At 35.9% G+C, this 19710-nt stretch overlaps 2 protein-coding genes across 2 annotated transcripts; one reads left to right on the forward strand and one right to left on the reverse strand.

The window, feature by feature from the left end:
- Positions 1–1323: 1323 nt before the first annotated feature.
- LOC109007234 (denticleless protein homolog) lies at positions 1324–5842 on the reverse strand. The gene is made up of 17 exons (XM_018986825.2): positions 5636–5842; positions 5406–5518; positions 5170–5278; positions 4984–5048; positions 4324–4362; positions 3966–4062; positions 3779–3875; positions 3558–3621; positions 3410–3486; positions 3211–3289; positions 2881–2960; positions 2669–2753; positions 2503–2571; positions 2359–2426; positions 2235–2283; positions 1647–2148; positions 1324–1560 (listed from the first exon to the last, which is right to left on the reverse strand). Exons 1-16 carry the CDS (start codon positions 5700–5702, stop codon positions 1771–1773), a joined length of 1536 nt encoding a protein of 511 aa, XP_018842370.1. The 5' UTR covers positions 5703–5842; the 3' UTR covers positions 1324–1560; positions 1647–1770.
- A 3116-nt stretch (positions 5843–8958) lies between these two features.
- LOC109007233 (pescadillo homolog) lies at positions 8959–17860 on the forward strand. The gene is made up of 13 exons (XM_035693638.1): positions 8959–9084; positions 9212–9297; positions 9836–10084; positions 10211–10336; positions 10497–10581; positions 10685–10798; positions 11382–11475; positions 11662–11948; positions 13507–13614; positions 13760–13881; positions 16766–16985; positions 17127–17342; positions 17530–17860. The coding sequence occupies exons 1-13, from the start codon at positions 9061–9063 to the stop codon at positions 17617–17619; spliced, it is 1821 nt and encodes a 606-aa protein (XP_035549531.1). The 5' UTR covers positions 8959–9060; the 3' UTR covers positions 17620–17860.
- Positions 17861–19710: the final 1850 nt, after the last annotated feature.

The raw sequence follows: 19710 nt of genomic DNA on the forward strand, positions 1-19710 counted from the left end.
AGATTTTGAGGGCAGATCCAATCGAAATGCCAAACCCAAAAAAGCATTGTCGTAAGGACACATGATCGCAAACATATTTCAATGGTCAAAGTTAGATCCAAAGGTAAGGAAAAATTATACAGAATAATATGCATCAAATTCAACCATAGGAAAGAGATTATGTGTAAAATCATGCATCGGATAGGACTGAATCAAGCCATAGGAAGGGGACTTCAATGAGTAAAATCATGCAAGAGATGAGTACAACTTACATATACTTGGACCGATAAAGAGAAAGCATTGTCAATGGTGGCAACAAATGCGACAATGGGCAACATCAAAGAGGGCAATCAAGAGTAGAGAGAAAGGAACGCACAAGACCAATAGCCCGAAAGGGATGTGAGAAAGAGATTGAGGATGTACAATGGTAATATGAGAAACCATAAAATAAGGAATGGGATGGAAAGAGATATTTCATCTTCTCCCAAAATTCTCCCAAAATTTGGAAATAACAATAATTTAAGATACCGGATGGAGATGCCCTTAGAGCACTCTCATTGGATTAGTTAAAGTTAAAGTACATTTTTTATGAATGTAATATGAATTTAGCATTTAGCTATTATATTCACATAAGTTTCTACATTAGAATAGCTATTTTTTCATTATATGACAATAAAATAATATAAGATGAATTTAACTTTAACTATTCACATCAAATCTCCACATTAGATTATCCATTTATTCATTATATAGTAATGAGTAATTAATAATTTTTTAATTTTTTAATTTTTTTAATTATGAATTTATTTTATTTTATCATATTTTACTATTCATAATATTATATATTAATTAATAATTGTATTCTAATTATATTTTTTTAATTGTCATTTAAAATGAAGAGAAAAATAATTGATATTAAAAGGAGAAAAAAAATATAAAATAGATTTAATGAATGAATAATTCCTTTCAAATTTAGAAATTATTTTAAATATTACTGTAACTATATTCTAAATATTTGAAATATAACTATTTCAATATGAGTTATTTTATAACTTAATAGTTAAATTTTTATTAGATTTAACTTTTAACTAATCCAATAAAAATGGTATTAAAATCTGGCTTGTAATCGAGTTCAATTTCAGTAATCACGTGACAAGGCCACAAGCAGGCATTGAAATTCCGACAGGAAAGATGATGCAGGCGGGAGTTGAGGAACTCGGAAATAGGAACCGGTAAAATAGTTTAGTACCGCTTGCTTTTATTTTTATATATGTATATATTGGGCTAAAGTCATGATTTAGATAGTTAGACCCATTATTTGTAGGCAACACCTCCAAACTCACTGTTTAACTCCCTGAAAAAAAAAAAACTATTTTACACGATAAATTCATGCATGTGAATGAGCTTCATAGATTTTGATAACTCCAAAAACTCTTTGTAATTTATAAGAATGTACATCTATCCCGTCTGGTGCATATTTTTGTTCAATTCCGAGTTGACCTGAATCCCGAGGGAAAATTGACGAGATATAATAGTCAAAAAATCCTGCAGCCTCTCTCACTTGCAGTTTCCGATGCAACCCTGCAGAAATAAAAAGCAAAGGTTACAATTCTCCCTCGAAATAGCCATATTAAAAACTCGAAGCTTTCAAGAAAAAAGGTGCCTACTATAATGTGAAAAAAGAGTGATGCACCAGCTCCTCGGTTCGTCAAGTCATTGATCCAGCAGCGAATTAAAGAAGACTTCACTGTAAAAACTCCGATAATTATCCCAAAAATAGAAACCATCAAATTATGAAGCCGCATGAAAGTAATCTCGGATTGTTCGTTTTGTAGAGGAAGGCGGGTTCAAGACAGAAGATGGGCTCTTCACTGTAGCTTCAGGGGTTTTCTCAAATGCCTCATTTAAATCAGAACCAGAGAAAAATCTTTTCTTCTGGGCCTCAGGAGTGCTGATTTTGGGCATGATGATTGTGTAGGATGAGTTATTTTGGTGTAATACATCATTGGAAGGAGACCAACTGTCTGGATCCTCTTTAGGACAACTTGGTTCATTTACCATAAGCTTTCTACATTCCACACTAGGGATTGCCATTACTCTCCTTCGATTGGAAGATGGGGGGGATCCTGTGCTCGAGCAAATACTGTTCTGGGTGTTCCACATGCGAACCTAACACATTAACGTAGAGTTGTGATACCGGGATTACTAAGTGGAACAAAGACTGCCATAGATTTTTAATTTAATAACTTACTTACCGTGAAATCATCTGAACAAGTTGCTATCTGCCCATCCTCGAAAGGACACCTACAAAATAAATTTGAGAACTTTACCTTTTTGCTAGTGAAACAATTAACCGCAGCATTAAGTTTTAAAATTTACCAATCTACTGCTGTGACTTCTCCATCATGGCTTTTCAATGCAACGGGATCCCCATGCGGTTTGTTCACCTGGTTTGACTTAGCAAATTAATTTAGACACCAATGAAACTCGAACAAAGAGCCATTTATAAGTAGGAAAGCTAACCTGCCAAATATAGGCATTTCCATCACTAGAACCACTGATTATGTGAGTCGCATCAGGGCTGATTGCCGACTGCAGTTGCACAAAGTATATTAAAGATACATTAATACATTGATTATCAATTTCAAGATGATTAGGGTCTTGAGCTCGCAAAAAGCAATTGTCGCACCTTTACATAAAACGATTCTATCCGGCATCCAGAGAAAGATCTCAAAGGTCCCTTTTCAAGCTGAAGTAAATTGTACAAGTATATTCTGGAAGAAACAAGAGTAGCAAATTTAAAATATTTATTATTTCGCAGATTTTAGGATAATGTAGTTTGAACAGTGTGTAAGTCAGTTTGTTTGATACAAATAGACGCTAATCAATACAGTGAAGTACCTATTGTCCATGCATGAGGCTGAAAGAAACACCCCATTCAAATCTTGGGACAAGCTAGATATACCATGTAATCTTCTTTCCTGAAATGAGAATAAAGAATCAGCAATCACCAAATCATCGATGAGTCAAACTATCAAACTCTATTTCAAAACTTCTGTTTATGGAACAATACTCTGACCAAGAATTCAGCCTTCTAAATCATAAACCTAAGCATAGATCCTGACATACCTAAGTGGATAGCAATGTTCAATAAAATATGACACTTGATCTGTTGCTTACTGCAAGGAAATAAGCATTACACAATAGGTTCGCAAGCCAGTAAAATCTAACCTTTTCGGTTGACTGGGGATGAGGGCATGTCTGTGTTACCACACTTTTCAAATTTCTGCTATCCCAGAACTTCAAAACGCTGAAACAAACCAATCAAGGGAGATACCAAACAATGAGTTCAAAGTATCAGCATGAAACAGCTTCTGACCGCAGAATCAAGGGTTTAATTTCATATATCCTAGCGAACACTAATTGATACCTGTCCACTGCTCCCGCGGTAGCAATTGAAACCTCATCTTTGAGATAAAGAACCGATGTAATGCTCATGGAAGCTGCCTGAAGAAAAAGAAATAATCAATAAAGAGATGAAAAACAATGATCATGAAGAAACTGAATCAGCAATATACCTTGCCCCGCCTAATCCGTTTTGCTCGAGGGGGAAGATGTGCTCCTTTAACCACAGCAGTCGAACTGTGTGAAGTAATTAAACATTAAAAAAATGCTATAAATGGTAAAGGAAAAAAGAACTACATTGAGGTGAATGGGGGATAAAGACAAACTGATAAACTATAACTCAAAATTGTCAATGTTTGGCTCACAAAGACAACCTACTGGAGCCTTAACTTACCCTAAGCAAAGCTCCCCGTGAACACTTCTGGAATTAGAATTACATCTCAAGTCCCACAGAGCAAAGGACCCATCTCTTGAACCGGAGACAACAATATCTGTCGGAATTAAAAAAATGGTTTCAAATGTTTATACGAGGGAATTTAGGTGAATATAAACTAATGATATACGTGGAATTAGAGACTTACCAGGATTGGTTGGATGAGAACATATAGACTTTACACTTCCAGTGTGCCCCATCAACTCTGCAATGCATTTCATTTCCTGGACATCCCATACCTTCACCTGTGAAAAGGACAGAGATAGACATAACTAGCTAAGAAACTGAATATTCAAATTATTTTGACATCAATAGTACCTCTTTTTTTCCAAGGAAAGTTCCATATTCTAATTTCTGTTAGTTACATCTTCCTAAATTCTAAGCCTTAACTCATGTATATTCATAATGTATGCCTTGCGTGCTTGAAGTAAGACTTGCCAATAAAAGTGAACCTACGCTAAACAAATTCAAATTTCAAGAAAGCTGCCATAGAGTTTATAACTTACGGTTTGATCACCAGAAGCCGTCAGAATTTGAGCGTCTTCCTGCAAACAAAATGTTGAAATTACAAAGAATATTAAACAAACTTTTGGATTGGTCGAAATTATAAACTAATTACACCAAACAATAGCATCGCCAAAAGGCTTTCTGTTTGAACCGAAACTCTTTTACTTGATTAAATTGACAAAGAAAATGCTATATACAACACTTCCTGATATTTCATTCCCAATCTTGAATCTTTAAAAAAAAAAACAAAAGTTTATCAATGGTTTATGACAATAAATCATATCAACGTGATAGAATGAAATTGTAACAAAGATGTAACAAAGATGAAATTGACACAGAAAATGCTATATATATACAACACTTCCTGATATTTCATTCCCAATCAACCCGTGAATCTTAAAAAAAAAAAAACAAAACAAAACAAAAGTTTATCAATATGACAATAAATCATATCAACGTGATAGAATGAAATTGTAACAAAGATGTTTTATATGATCTAACGCGATAGAGAAATACTACCTAAATTTTCCACTTCCCATTTCTCGCAAACAGTTTAAAATACCCAATTGGCACAAATAGGAGGATTGTAAATTTTATCTTCTTTTTTTTTCCTTCCATACGGGATCTACTTCGAAATTACCGAAGGAATTCGGAAGTACCTTAATCCAACGTACATCGAACACGGCATTGTGATGCGCGACCCAGTCGCAAACCTTGGCTTTCTCTGAGAACCCGTAGTTTAAAAAAAAAATCAATACTTCATGAAATCAGTAGAAACAACAATTATAATAGAGAGTTTCGCCGAAATACTAGAATAAATCTGATTTTAATCGAGATAATTAGACCTGCGTTTTCTTGGTGAGATGCGGAGCAAGAGAACTTGCGGCGAGTGTCGAACAAGCTCACGTACCCGTCTTCATCGGACACGGCAAGGATGTGCGAATTCTTAATATTCTGGAAAAATTAAGAAGATTTAGGTTTTCGAACGTACTAATCAGAAAGAGGTAAATATTGGAAATAAGTACGAATAAACTATGTAGTTAAGAGACAACAAATTGTTAACATAAATGTATTCATATACCTCGCAGAATGAGATGGCCAACGGCGGAGTCTCATCGCCGCAGTGTTCAACAGTCACAGCTCCAATTTCGATTATATCCGATGCGGCGTCGCTAATATACGGTCGCTTTCGGACTGGAAAATACGCAATTGATGAGAGTGAGAAAATTATTGCATACACTACCTTACATATACATGTGCATGTGCATATATGCAAACTGGGACAAAAGGAATAGAGAGAGGGAACGGGACCTCTGAATCCGCTTAGCTCTCTGGATCTGATCTTCCGAAAGAATGATCGGGGGCTTGAGCTCTCCATTAGAATTAGTCTGTAGCTGCACAGAGAGCGATAGAGTAATGGCGTTGGGAGTGATATGGAAAGTTGGAAAGGATGAAAAGGAGAGGAAGATGGAGGTGTGTGTCGATCAGATGGTTTTATTGTTTATGGGTTTGGCGCGAGCGAGGACCATCTCTCCGATTGATTGGCGGGAACTTCTAAATTTCAACGTTGGCGGACGCGGGTTTCGTTTGCATCTTGCCATCTCCTTTCTCTTTTTAATTTTTATGTAGCAGTGATGACTAATGAGTTGTGACGGCGAAATATCTCGATTTAAAAAGCCATTCCTTAACTGTTTAGGATATTCGCTTTATTGCATCGAAAATTCTGACTAATATAAGGTTAATTCCCATCATACTTGGCTTCCCCATCTGCTATAGTTGTTTTTTTTTTATCCGAAAACTTTATCGGTTACCTTCACGTTGATTATTATTAATAAAATAAAAACAATTAGAAAGTGAGAAGAAAAAACCAATTAAGGCCCGTTTGAAATATAAATAATTTTATCTCATCTCCTTTTATTATTATAATTTTTTAAAATTTTTACACAAAATATAATAAATAATTCAATTTTTTAAAATTTTAAAATAATAATAATATTTTATTCAATTTTTAACTTTTATCTAAAATTATAAAATTATCTGACTTAAAATAATGAGCAAAGATTCGTGACCACCTGCACAATAATTTGTTAACCCATTTGTAAGACTCTCGTGCTCTCTACGGACATTTTTAAGCTCTATTTGCATATAAGCATAAAGATTTAAAATAATTTGAGAATAATGGAGAAAATGATTTGATTAAGGTATGTTTTCTGTTTCACATTAACCATCATTACACGTGCCTGTGATTAAAAGTTAAGATGAAGGTGTGTGTATATATGTATATATATTGTAATGAATTATACCGTAGAAGTAGAATATGTAAATGGCAATGATTATTTATAACACAATCAACATGTGATCGTCATCTTAATGTACAGAGGATCATAGTAATGATGTATACGATTCTCGGTGCATATATACTAAATGGTTGATTGTGTTATGAGTTTTGCTATATAACTTTCATCACACTCTATATTTCATATTTTTAAATTTTTTTTTTTAGTTTATTCTTTTTAAATTATTTCAAATTTTCTATTCATTATTCATATAATAAATATTTGATAAAAGAAAAAAAAATTAAAAATAATGTGAAGGGTTAAGAAGTTAGAAATATTTATTCTTATGTTATAGAAGCACCTGTCTATACCAAACATAGGCAAAGGAATTACTAATTAACTTCCAACAATACTCTGTTCAAGATCAGGATAGGTATGCCACCATTGAGCTGCATCATCAACTTTGTGAGCATATATAGCTAACAAATGTGTCGTGTCATTACCTTACCTACCAACATGGCAAATGTCACGAGCTGTAAATTATTGAAGAAGTATATGTATTTTCATAAATTTGACTTTAAAATGATTATTATAGACATGCAATCCAATCGGTCCGCCAATCCGCTCATCCCCTAGGGGACGGACGTGCAACCTACCCACCTCAGATAAGGGTAGAATCTGAGTGAGAAAAATGTATAGGGGCAATGGGCGGGGGGTGGGTGAACTGTGGAATACCCATCCGCCCATATACTTAAATAAAATAGTAATGCTAGTTACAAGTCCAAAATATACAAGTCTCATATAAATTCTTTGTAAAAAAATAAATCCCTCTAATAAAGAATAATTTTCTTTTACACTTTTTTTAAAGTGTGGTTCACTTTTTTACAATGACTTATATGATGATTGTCTATTTAGAATTTGTACAAATCATTTATCTAAATAAAAATCTCCTAACTATAAATAGATTATATTTTATTTATCCTCTCGTTTTTATTCTTCCCCTTCCTATCCTCAACTCCAATCATTTATGCCTTCTTATTCTTTTTTATTTCATCTCCTCGTCTTTTCTTCACTCCTCAATGGCCTCACAAGTCACTATCCTCTCTTGTATTTCATTTATATTCTCCTCCTCCCAATTTGGCCTAACTCTTTGTTGCTGTGGATCACGACCAAGTTGTAGACTATAATTGTAAGAATACAACTATGGTCGTGGATCTGCGAGTTGTATGACCTACAGTCGTGCAATGGTCTGCACGTCTATGCACATATTTCATATTTGTGAAGATTTGTGCAATTAAATTTTTTTTATGCAATTATTCTCATGTATATGTGATTTTGTTGGATTTATTTTTTGAAAATTATGTTGTCGGATGGAGTGGCCAAATGGTAGTGGTGTCAATTTGACTGCCTATCAAGTATATACAGAAGGGGATGGAGTATGGTCACCCATCCGTATAGGGCGAGTAGCACTCCAAATTACTATAAATGATAATTTGATGGTAGTTGAGAATAAATCTATGATACATGCCGGTAGCATCTCTAATTATCATAAATGATAGTTTGAAAATAATTGAGCTTAAATCTATGTGAGATAAAAGAATCATGCGTGAGTTTAAATAGGAGAAAAAAAAAAAGAACTCACAATTTATTGGTTAAATTACTACAAAAGTTAGGTGCCATTTAGATAGTGAGTTGATATAAAATGAGATGAGTTGAAATTAAAATTAAAAGTTAAATAAAATATTGTTAGAGTATTATTTTTTAATACTATTATTATTTTGAAATCTGAAAAAGTTTAATTGTTTATTATATTTTATATAAAAATTTAAAAAAATTATAATGATGAGATAAAATAAAATATTTTTCTATCTGAACGGGATCTTAATCTTATTTATCACGAAAACCTGTTAGTTAGTTCCAATCGATACTAAGGGGTGTAAAATATAAGTTTTTTTTTTTTTAATCTTCTAGTTTGATATATGGGGAGGGGGGATTTGAACATTGATTCTCTTAATGAGAAATCAAGATGTTATCAATTGATCTAAAAGTTATTTTCGTAAAATATAAGGTTAAGACACATGAAATGATAAGTAAACCAAAAAAAAAAAAAAAAAACTTAAAAGTGAATAAATATAATTTCGAGGCCAAGAATTAGAATGGCACGACGCTTCTCAATAAACTACAATCGTTTTGAGGCCACAGGCCCGATGCCGATATATATCGTTTCTTTAACACGGGCAAAACGACGCTCAGCTTAGAATCTTAAAGATCATTAACTACCCGACTATCTGCGGGCGGGTCATGATTAAACTCGACCCGACATCATCCGCCCTAACTAGTGACTTGTTACGCCTTAAACCCTAACTTCCACTTGTTACCGTTCCTCTTTCCCCAGCCTCCATCAATCTCTCTCTCCCCTTCTCTCTCTCTTTCCGTGGCTCGGCTGGTTTCCCTGTAACGATGGTGAAACACTACAGGCCTCCCGTACGTTCTTATTCTCCACTGCGAAGTTTTTCAATAACCTGTGACCGATGTGCAAATGGAAATTCCTATTTAGTACTATCTGTATTTTGTCATACTCTCGGCTCAAATTTTCTCTCGTGTTTTCCAGGGGAAGAAAAAGGAAGGGAACGCTGCTAGGTACATCACCAGGTCGCAGGCAGTCAAGCATCTTCAAGTCACCCTTCCTCTTTTCAGGTCCCTCGCTCGCACATACAATGTGTACATGTAGTTAAAATATTGCGGTTATTCATTAGGGGTGTATACTAGGAAATCATGGATATACAAAATCGTTTTAAATTTGAACTCGATTTTGCTTTATTTTGGCTGCAGCGAAATCATCAGTTTCTTAAGTAGAATTTAGTTACGCGCGATTGCTAGGCATAATATCTATCATTTTGGGATATCAGCTTTAGCTTTGGCTTTGGATCGTTTGAGCAACACTTCTTAAAAAAATAACAGGTGGAAAATGCCAAATAAAATGTACGTTCGATATTAATGGGCAATAACGTAGCTTTTATTTGAGCTTTCAGGATCTGTTTCAGATTTACGGTATCGGGGAAATTCATGTTTGGTCAAAAGTTGTTTATAAATTCTTACTCAATAGTTTTCAGTCAGTGCTGTTCTGTATGCTTGTCGGGGCTGTTAAATCATGTTAGAGGCTTCTTTTACTTAAACGAAGTGGGCAGCAGCGCAGGAGTATAGACTCATCATTCTAATGGCTTGAAAATTGTAGGAGACTGTGCATTCTCAAAGGCGTATTCCCCCGGGAGCCAAAGAAGAAGGTGAAAGGAAATCACCACACGTATTATCACGTGAAGGATATTGCATTCCTGCAGCATGAACCCTTACTTGAAATATTCAGAGATAAGAGGGCATACGAGAAGAAGATAAAGAAAGCTGAGTCAAAGAAGAATCCAGACCTCGCAAATCGTTTGCGAACCCGCATACCTACTTATACGCTGGATAGGATTATTCGGGAGAGGTTTGTTTCCATTCATTGGCTCTGAAAGATATGGTTGCCAGTCACTTAAAAAAGAAGATTTGATTTCCGGTTGCTTGTTGGCGATGAAAAATACTCATATTTGCTTTCATAATGCTTGGATTGTAGGTATCCAAAGTTTGTTGATGCACTCCGAGATTTGGATGACTGTCTCACGATGGTGCACCTTTTTGCAGCATTACCTGCATTGGAGAGGGAAAAATTGGAAGTGGACCGTGTTCATAACTGTCGAAGGTATATATATTTCACATGCTAAAAAGAAACACGAGAATGGCATAAGATTTATGCTAGTGTTCCTCCATAAAAAAAAAGTAGAAGTGGTTTGATGACATTTCTGTACAGGCTTATTGACTTATGAAAACTTATCTTCAGTAAATCATGGTTTATTTGGTAGGCTGAGTCATGAATGGCAAGCATACATATCTCGCGTTCATAAATTGCGAAAAGTATTCATATCTGTAAAAGGCATATATTATCAGGTACCATTACCGTTGTTTATCATTACTGTTAATATTTACCTCGCCAGCACGTGGAGATTATCGTTGTTTATACTCTAGATCTTTGTGCTGTTTCTCCTTGAAGGCCGAGGTCGAAGGTCAAAAGGTCACATGGTTGACCCCTCACGCTTTGCAGCAAGTTTTGCCTGAAGATGACGTTGACTTCAATGTCATGCTAACTTTTCTTGAAGTTTATGAGGTTTGTTTTTGGTGGTTCATTTGTTTTATTTTTGTATTTGTTGTTCCCATCAATTTTGCCCTTATAAGGGGGAAAAAGGTTTTATATTTGTGCCTTTCAAACTATATAAGTTTAATAATACTGCCTGCCATGAATTTTTGACTCCCCAAAAAAGAAAGATGAACTAGACTGTTGGACAAATGCTTGTTGGGATGATGAACTATGGAAGGGGTTTTGGGCCTGGCTTGATATAATTAGGAGAGTGTTACAAAACTCACATGAATAAGGAAGCTATAAATTTTTTTAAAAAATGTTTTTGTTTATTATTATTATTATGAAAAGAGGGAAGGCGTCTCTTAAATCAGAAGAAGCAAAGATAAAAGAGGTTAAATTCAGGCACCCAATGAAGGTCCCTTTTATTGCTAAAGATTTTTTAAGATGACTTTGTCAAACAGAAAGTTTGATTATATTGGATGATGATATTTATATTTGCTATTGCTTCTTTTTTTATCTACCAAAGCAAAACAATCTCTTGATCGGCAGATGCTTGTTCTAATGCTTCCCTCTTCTCATTTTCCATTGTACTTATATGTTGTGGGTGCAGACTCTTGTCACTTTTGTAAATTATCACCTTTATCATTCAATAAATGTGAAGTATCCACCCATTCTTGATCCTCGACTGGAAGCGTTAGCATCAGGTACGGTTGTCATTGTTCAGGACAGAAATCTTCAAGTTCTTATTTAGAAAATGTGACTCTCATTGAAGTATTTTGGCAATCTTGAAGCTATGTGGAGAAATTCTGTTTTTATGGTTTTGGTTGGTAGTTATTCTCCATGCTGTTTATTTGTTAAACATGTAATCTAGTACTTTATCACCTATGCAGATCTTTATGCATTGTCAAGATACTTTGATGCAAACTCTAGGACTTCTATGGTGGATCCCCAAGCGTCCAATACGATTGGATCTGAACAAGTTGAGGCCCAGCAGAAGGGGACACCACCTGATGAGTCCGAGCTAAGACTAGCTCAACTCCAACATCATCTTCCTTCAAATGAACCTGGTGCACTGATGCGCCTTGTGGAAGATGTTGCTGGTGAGGATGAAGAAGATGAAGATACAAGGGAGTGCAAAAAACTCTTTAAGAATCTGAAATTCTTCTTGAGTCGTGAGGTGAGATCAGTTTTTTGTTATTGACCTTGATAAGATAGTGATCTCTGTTTCCATGGGATTGTATTCCTCTGTCTTGTTTGGGTGGATGGGGCAGGGGAGTTTACATTACAAGAAGAGAACTAAATGATGTAAGAAGAGGTCGATCCTTTCTCATTAAATTAAACAAAACCATGAAATGAAAATATAAAAGCTGGCCAACAAAGTAGCAAGTTTCCAGGTAGAATGTCAACTTCTTAAAACCTTATTAATCAGTGACGTTCTCTCTGAGAAGAAATAATCATCGTCTGAATTAACCGTGATGGGAGACAATGAAGTTTGGAATGGCCATCAGTTTCTGCATTAGTTCTGAAGTCTACTTTGTTCCATGTCCATTGTCCAGACCATGTGAATGCTTTGCACTAACCACTACAGCTTCAGAAGCTGGACCCTTTCTTATTGTATTGTCTATTATCCTGAATTCTAAATTTTATGCTGGTTTCTTGGTGGGTCTTCATAATTTAGTTCTGGAGATTTTTGTTCCCCATACTCTACCAAGGCATAGATTTACTGTAAGAAAAAAGCTACTCAGCTGCCGGTTCCCTTAAGGTACACAACACACCTGACGTGTGAACCCGGTTTAAGGCCACGTCATCTTCCCTCCCCCTCTGAAAGCAGATGTCTCTATTCTGTACGGCTTTTCTCTTCCCTTCCCCCCTCTGAAAAATTTGTCTATGTGCTTTGTCCCTCTCTTCCCTCAAAATTCGTCTACTGTGCTTCATCTCTCTCTTCCTTCCCTTTTGAAATTATCTAACTTCCCTCCCGAGCTCCTCTCTCTTCCTCTCTCCCGTCCCAATTTCATCCTCTCTCTTGGCATCCCGTGATCTGCAAACTGGAGTTAATGTTGAAGAGAAACCACACACCTCATTCCAGATCTGCAGCCACATCACTGTAACATGGAGAGAGAGAGGGCTGTGAGAGAGAGAGGGGGTGAGAGAGATGGGGTTCGGTGAAAGAGATGGAGGAGAGAGAGAGAGATGGAAATCAGATTTCTGATGTGGATGGGTCCTGACATAAAAAAAAAAAGTGTGCTGTGTACAGGCTGCTGTGTAGCAGTACTCTTACTGTAATATCGGATTATATTATTGAGTTAACTCTTTTGGTAAGCAAAGCTTGGAATGTGAGACCTACTCCTACTTATTGTTTTTTGATAATTGACCTACTCCTACTTATTCAGGACATATATTGTGTTGGCTAATAACCAGGGCATATATGTCCATGGATTGACAATTAACTAACACAATTGCTCTCATCTTATTCAGAGATTTAACTGTCGTACCAACAAAATCCTCCTGCACATGCTTGTTTGGTTGTTTATTTCTTTATTTTGCTGATTTTAGTGCTTTTCACACCTAAACAGGATATTATATATAAAAGACTTGGGAAGAGGCGAAGATTAGAGATATAATCACTAACCATGACTAATCCCTCTGCTTTTTTTTTTTTTTTAAAATTAAATTAGATTGGAGATATAATCAGTTGCTTATTGTCTCTTTTTATAAATTAAATTTCTTACTTTCAGGTTCCTAGAGAGTCTTTACTTTTTGTTATTCCTGCTTTTGGTGGTGTTGTTTCTTGGGAGGGAGGGGGGGCTCCATTCAATGAAGCTGATCAGAGCATTACTCATCAGGTTTGCCGTTAAACAATTATATATAAGACGACTCTTTTTTTATCAGTATGTATGAGAACAAATTAACAGATTAATACCCATAGCTATAGAATTGTTTGAAAATGTTTAAAAATGATAACTTGAGGGATTGCTTTTATGTGTGCAGATTGTTGACCGGCCAACACAAGGCCATAAATTCCTCTCCAGAGAATATGTGCAACCTCAATGGGTGTATGATTGTGTAAATGCACGTATCATTCTGCCAACTGAGAATTATATGGTGGGAAGGTAGTTTTTCTTCAAGTCCCTAGTATGTTTTTGTAATCTGATTAAAATATATTAACCTCTCTTTCCTTTGCCCATCATTGTTAAGTTTTTGTTCTCTTTTATGGATGAGCTTAGGGTTTTCTTTTTTAATAGTTTACTCCATTGGTCGATTATATTAGACTTCAATGGTCAGAATGTTCATGAATTCCTTGTATCCATAGCCAATCAGGCCTAGGTGTTGCTCTTGTATATGTCCCGTGTACCTGGGCTATGCCTAGCTCTCATTAATAGAAATCTTATTTACTGATAAAAAAAGGAGTTTGACTTCACACTGGAGGCAGTGTTAATAGTATCCATTAGCCTCAGCGCAAGATCAAAACATGTTTTAAACCAAAAACACTTTGATTGCAGCGCCTCTCACCCCCAGCTGAGTTCGGCCCCATCCCCCCACCCTCGGCCCCCAAAACATAGATCACTTGTAGATTTTTAATTTGTTTGAATAGTATCCATTGGTCTCAGCGCAAGATCATCCAATAATCAATTGACCATTTTCTTCCCTATTTCAGCCTCTGAACATCCCATTTCCATTCCCTCCATCCCCCCTTTAACCCATTTTTGTCGATTCTCTTTCCATAGTGAAGCATTACTGCAACTCAGTTTGGATTCAATCTTTGACAGGTGATAAGTATATCTCTCCCCAAAACTCCTTGCCGAGTGCCTATGCACCCCCGGGATTAGTCAGGACGCTATTTCCGGACACCCGGTGCCAATAAAAAAAAAAAAAAAGTATCTCTCTCCCCATATGGTCTCTCTTTCTCACTCTGCCTTGAGCTGCTCTCTTGATCTGACCACACCAGAAACTCATTTACAAAGATAAATCATGGAACTGTACTGGCCACCACCAGGCCATTTAAGGACAAAGTGGAAAAAAAAAAAACAAAGTAGCTCTGGAAGTTTGCTTCTTGGTTTTCTTTGGACTCCAAATGCAACGATTTTTGGGACTTGATTCTTGGTCTGGAAGGTCCTAAGGTTTATTAAGTTGGATCCTTCTGTTTGGACTTGATCGAAATTAAGGTGCTTAAGCTTTTGTATTTATTTGAGCCACCATACTGTGAAACTCCAAAGATCTTATGACTAGTTTTTGAATTTGGGGTCACCTATAAAGCAAGCTGGATGAAGATTGTTTTGGGTTCCTCAAAAGATTGTGCTATAGTATTAAGAGGCAGAACTGCCATGTCGGGTGAGTAGCGGACTTGAAGTCGGACTTAGGCCTCGTTTGGATAGTGAGATGAGATGAGATGAGATGATCTGTGAATAATAGTGAAATGATTTGTGAATAATAGTGAAATTGTTTGTGTTGAGATGTTTTATGGAGTTTTGGAAAGAGTTGCGCTTCAGGCCAGATGGCTGCTAAATGTGTTTTTTCACCGGCCAATAGGAATATGCCATGTAGGCATTTCATGGAAGAGTAAAATGAAGTGAAATGCACTGGATCTTGTCTTATAGTCACAAAAATTACTTTTCTCCTTCTCTCTTCCTCTCCCTCCCGAATCTGAGTTCATTTCGAGTTATCAACAAAACACAAATCACTTCTCTCTCCCTCTCCCTCTCCTTCCTGAATCTGAGTTCATTTCTCAGCCAAACACAAAATCACCTCTCTCAGTCTCTCTCCCTCTCCCTCCCGAATTTGGGATTTTATGTGGCATAATCTTATTGAAACCACTCACTGACATTTTCATGATCCATGTGGCGAAGAAGCTTGATCTCGTGAAGAGTCCTCTTGGCGTTGATCTTGTTGTCGAATGCACTAGCAATCTTCTTGATGGCCACGTGCTCGTTCGTCTCCGAATTCAAAGCCGAGCTACGGAAATTCATAATCCAAATATAAAAAAATGATAACAAAAATAAAACCACAGAATCCATCTCTTAAGATTCACAAAGAAGAGAGAGAGAGAGTATGATTTTGTGTTTGAACTCGAAACTCAGATTCGGGAGGGAGAGAGGAGAGAGGTAATTCTTCTGACTATAAGACAAGTTCTAGTACATTTCACTTCATATCACTCTCCCATAGAATGCCTACGTGGCATATTCTTATTGGTCGGTGGGAAGACACGTTTGGAACCCATCCGGCCTGAAGCTTTTTCCTTTTAGAAAATGAGAGAAAAAGTTGAATACAAATATTATGAAGTTAAAATATTGTTAGAATATAATTTTTCTTTTGAGATTTGAAAAAATTGAATTGTTTTTTGTGTTTTATTTGGAAGTTTGGAAAAGTTGTAATGATTAGATGAAAAAGTTGAAGGTTTGAAATTGAAGTATGTTTGTGGTGTTTGGATATTGAGATGAGATGAGATGAGAGACTTTTGCTATCCAAACCAGGCCTTAATCAAGTGCAATTAAGCATAGTGAATCACATGGATGGTGACGTGGCAGCCTCCCATTGGAGGGTGTGAATGTTAGATTCACACCTCATTTGGCCGAAGAGGGACTGAAAAAAAGTGGTAGTGCTCTTTTGGTGTGATTGGACAGATAAATTGAGCACAATCATATTTTTCGAGAAAGGTTTCTTGCGAGCCTCATATGCTAGTGTCAACAGCAAGAAATGAATTATTTGTCATTAAAGCTTTCCGCCATTGTGTTTAATGGAGGGTCTGCTAATGAATTTTTGTTTTTGTTTTTGTTTTCTGTTTCTAGAATGTAATTTGGTATTTCTTTTGTATATTTCTTATTGTATACATGGGATTTGCCTATTTCATTCGATGAATAAAAGTGTCTTTCTTATAAAAAAAAAAAATATTTTTCATTAAAGATTGATAATATTCCTTGATACTTTTGATGTAAAATCTAGTGCACATTTTTTTTTTCTCTATATCTCAATGCTTGACTTAGTGATTATTGTCAACAGGGTTCCTCCACCACACTTGTCGCCTTTTGTCGACAATGAGGCTGAAGGTTATGTTCCTGAGTATGCAGAGACCATAAAACGGTTGCAGGCTGCTGGTAGAAATGAAGTCCTTCCACTACCGGGTGTGGGGAAAGAAGATTTGGAAGATCCTCAGAAATTACTGGTTGAAGGTGTTATTGACCGGGCAGAAGCTAATGAAGCTGCTGAGAGAAAGCGGAAGGTAGGCATTCTTTTGACTAATTGAATTGTGGTGTGGGACAACTGGATACAGGGACGTGTTTTATATATAAAATATGATGCTATTTGATTTTTTTCATTTTTGTGGGATGCTCATAACTTCATCCTCGTGGAATGGATGCAGATGATTCTTGAGCAGAACCGTTATCTTGATGAATTGAAAATGGAAGTTGATGGTGTCCGGTCTTCTTCAACTGCCCCAGACAATAAGCAGACTTCTAAAGTGAAGAAGGCTGGGGAAGAATCTGATCCTGATATACAACGGGTTGTCCAGGATCATGCAAACATGTCAAAGGTTGTGATGTCACGTAATAAGAGGAAACTTTATGAAGCCATGGAGGTAAATGTGTCAATTACGCTCTTTTTATTGTTTTCTGATGGAAAAACAGTGCATGTATCTGAGTTTATAGAGTTAAGCTGCCTTTGATTACTGAATTCGTTTTGCATGTGGTCTAATGCATGTTCGATGTGGATGCTGTTTTCTTCTGTGGTGTGACGCGCTCTCTCTCTCTCTCTCTCTCTCTTAGATTGGCAAAAAGCGGAAGCAGGCTCATGTTGATCTTCTCAAGGAACGGAAGAGAAAAATTGAAGGAGCTAAGAAATCCGGGGAGACTTGAAGTGCCCTTGGAATTTGCATGTCTTGAATTTATTGCTGACTTGTTGTCTGTGATATCTGGTTAGATAGCTAGTTAATTTACTTGAGATTACCTTATTAAGCTATATAACGACGCATCTTAAGTTGAACATTGCCAATTGAGGTTGTGATTGGCTAAAATTTTGGTAAATATGTATGAGATTTCTGTATTCAATAAATTTTTCTTATTACTTTTTAAAAAAATATTTCTTCAATATTAAGCACATCATCACCTTTGCTTGCTCCAAACTCTAGGGTCCGGTTTGGATTGAGAACCATTTCAACTCATCTTATCTTATCATTATAATTTTTTTAAATTATCAAATAAAATATAATAAATAATTCAGTTTTTTAAAATTTCAATTCAATTTTTTTAAATTTTTAAATATTAAAAATATTACTGCGTCCATCTTCTCGAGTTATAGCTGAAATTTGATGGGGGTGGGGGCAGCTGACATTGTTAGAGCATTAGTATTGGTTTATGCATATGCATATGCAAAATTACCTCTTTTGCATATCTACTTTGCCATTCAAGCAAAATTTCTACATTGGCTTATGTATATTTGAAACAAAATAATAATAAAATATTATTATTTTATTATTATTACTTTTTTGCTAAAATCAAATTTTTTTATATATTTTAAAATTAATATCCACTACATACATTTGACATTAATGATACAAATGTAATAATAAAAAATATAATTTTTTAATAATAATATATTAAAAATATAATAAAATGAAAAATATATATAATATATTATAATAATAAAATGAATGTGCAAGTGAATGTTTGTTTTGTTGTTGAAGGAGGGAGAAAATAAAAGGATTGTGTGAGAGAGTGTGAGGAGAGAAATAATTATTAAAATATGATTTGTAGGGTGAATAGTGGTTATCCAAATTTGGATAAACACTATTCATAGGTAGCTAAATATTTGGATATGCATAAGCCAATGTGGATGATTTTAGGACCATATTATCCAAATATAACTTTGCATATGCATATGCATAGACCAATGCTAATGCTCTTAGGTAGCCTTTCTTGAAGCAGTTACTGTATTTTTCGTAGATAAGTTATAAAATCTTGTATTACACCACATTTTCTTCCCCTCAAACTAGGTAGTATTACTAGTTTTGAAGCTGACCTTTACCATCCCGTGTATGGATCAAGGCTGCTTCTCAAAGTTGATCTGAACAATCAAATAGATTCACCTGCAAATGTGAAAGCTGAAAGAGAACTTTAACAATTCTTGAAATCTGACACTGACAGCACTGGTGTCAACTCTTATTAGTGTGATTGCTGAAAATCAATTTTATATGGCAGCCTTTTGCGAATCTGTTATAGAAGTTAAAACATCATGCTTGCTAGGTTATTTTGATCAACGATAATGGAAATTATGATACCAGAACGTGTTCTGGAACGTATACTGCTGTTCCTTGGAGTGAGGAATTAGGCAGGTAGTATGGGCCCTCTGAGTCTGACTTCCAGCTATGTGCTGTGCGGCTCCCGCAAAGCGAATGAAGGTTAGTTCAGAAGTACAGCCTTTAGTATTTGCAGTAGCCATTGCAGATCAATATCAAAACCATGGGATCCACCTGCTGATAAGGCCCGGCAATGAACACTTTGAATCGAGAAAGGACACTGGTGCTGAAGTTGAATAGACCACGTTCGAGGTGTAGTTCCTCAAGCAAAAATGATGACAGATTAAAATCGAAAAATCATGATTGGAATAGAAATGGGTTGCTGCTGGCACCGACTCTTACCCCATTTTTTTCTTTGAATTTTCACTTTTTTTTTTTTGAATTACTATATGCATACAAACCCAAAGAAGGCTTGAAAGGGGGAGTTAATCCGGCGGGATCGTTTCTTTTGAATTCGGGTTCATTTTGGCGCGTAGTGATTCCGGAACCAAAAATCATATGAATAGGTAGTTTGGCACCTACACGGTACCGTGCACCTTCTTCAACTCTGGACAGAGTCGACATTTTCAAACCAAGTTCAGAACTCGCGGTCTCCGAGAGTACTCCCAAGCGGTCGCCGAAGTCGATTTGTCGCTGCCCAACTAAAAGATTT

This window comes from Juglans regia, chromosome 1 (assembly GCF_001411555.2).
Source record: "Juglans regia cultivar Chandler chromosome 1, Walnut 2.0, whole genome shotgun sequence".
Lineage (NCBI taxonomy): Eukaryota > Viridiplantae > Streptophyta > Magnoliopsida > Fagales > Juglandaceae > Juglans > Juglans regia.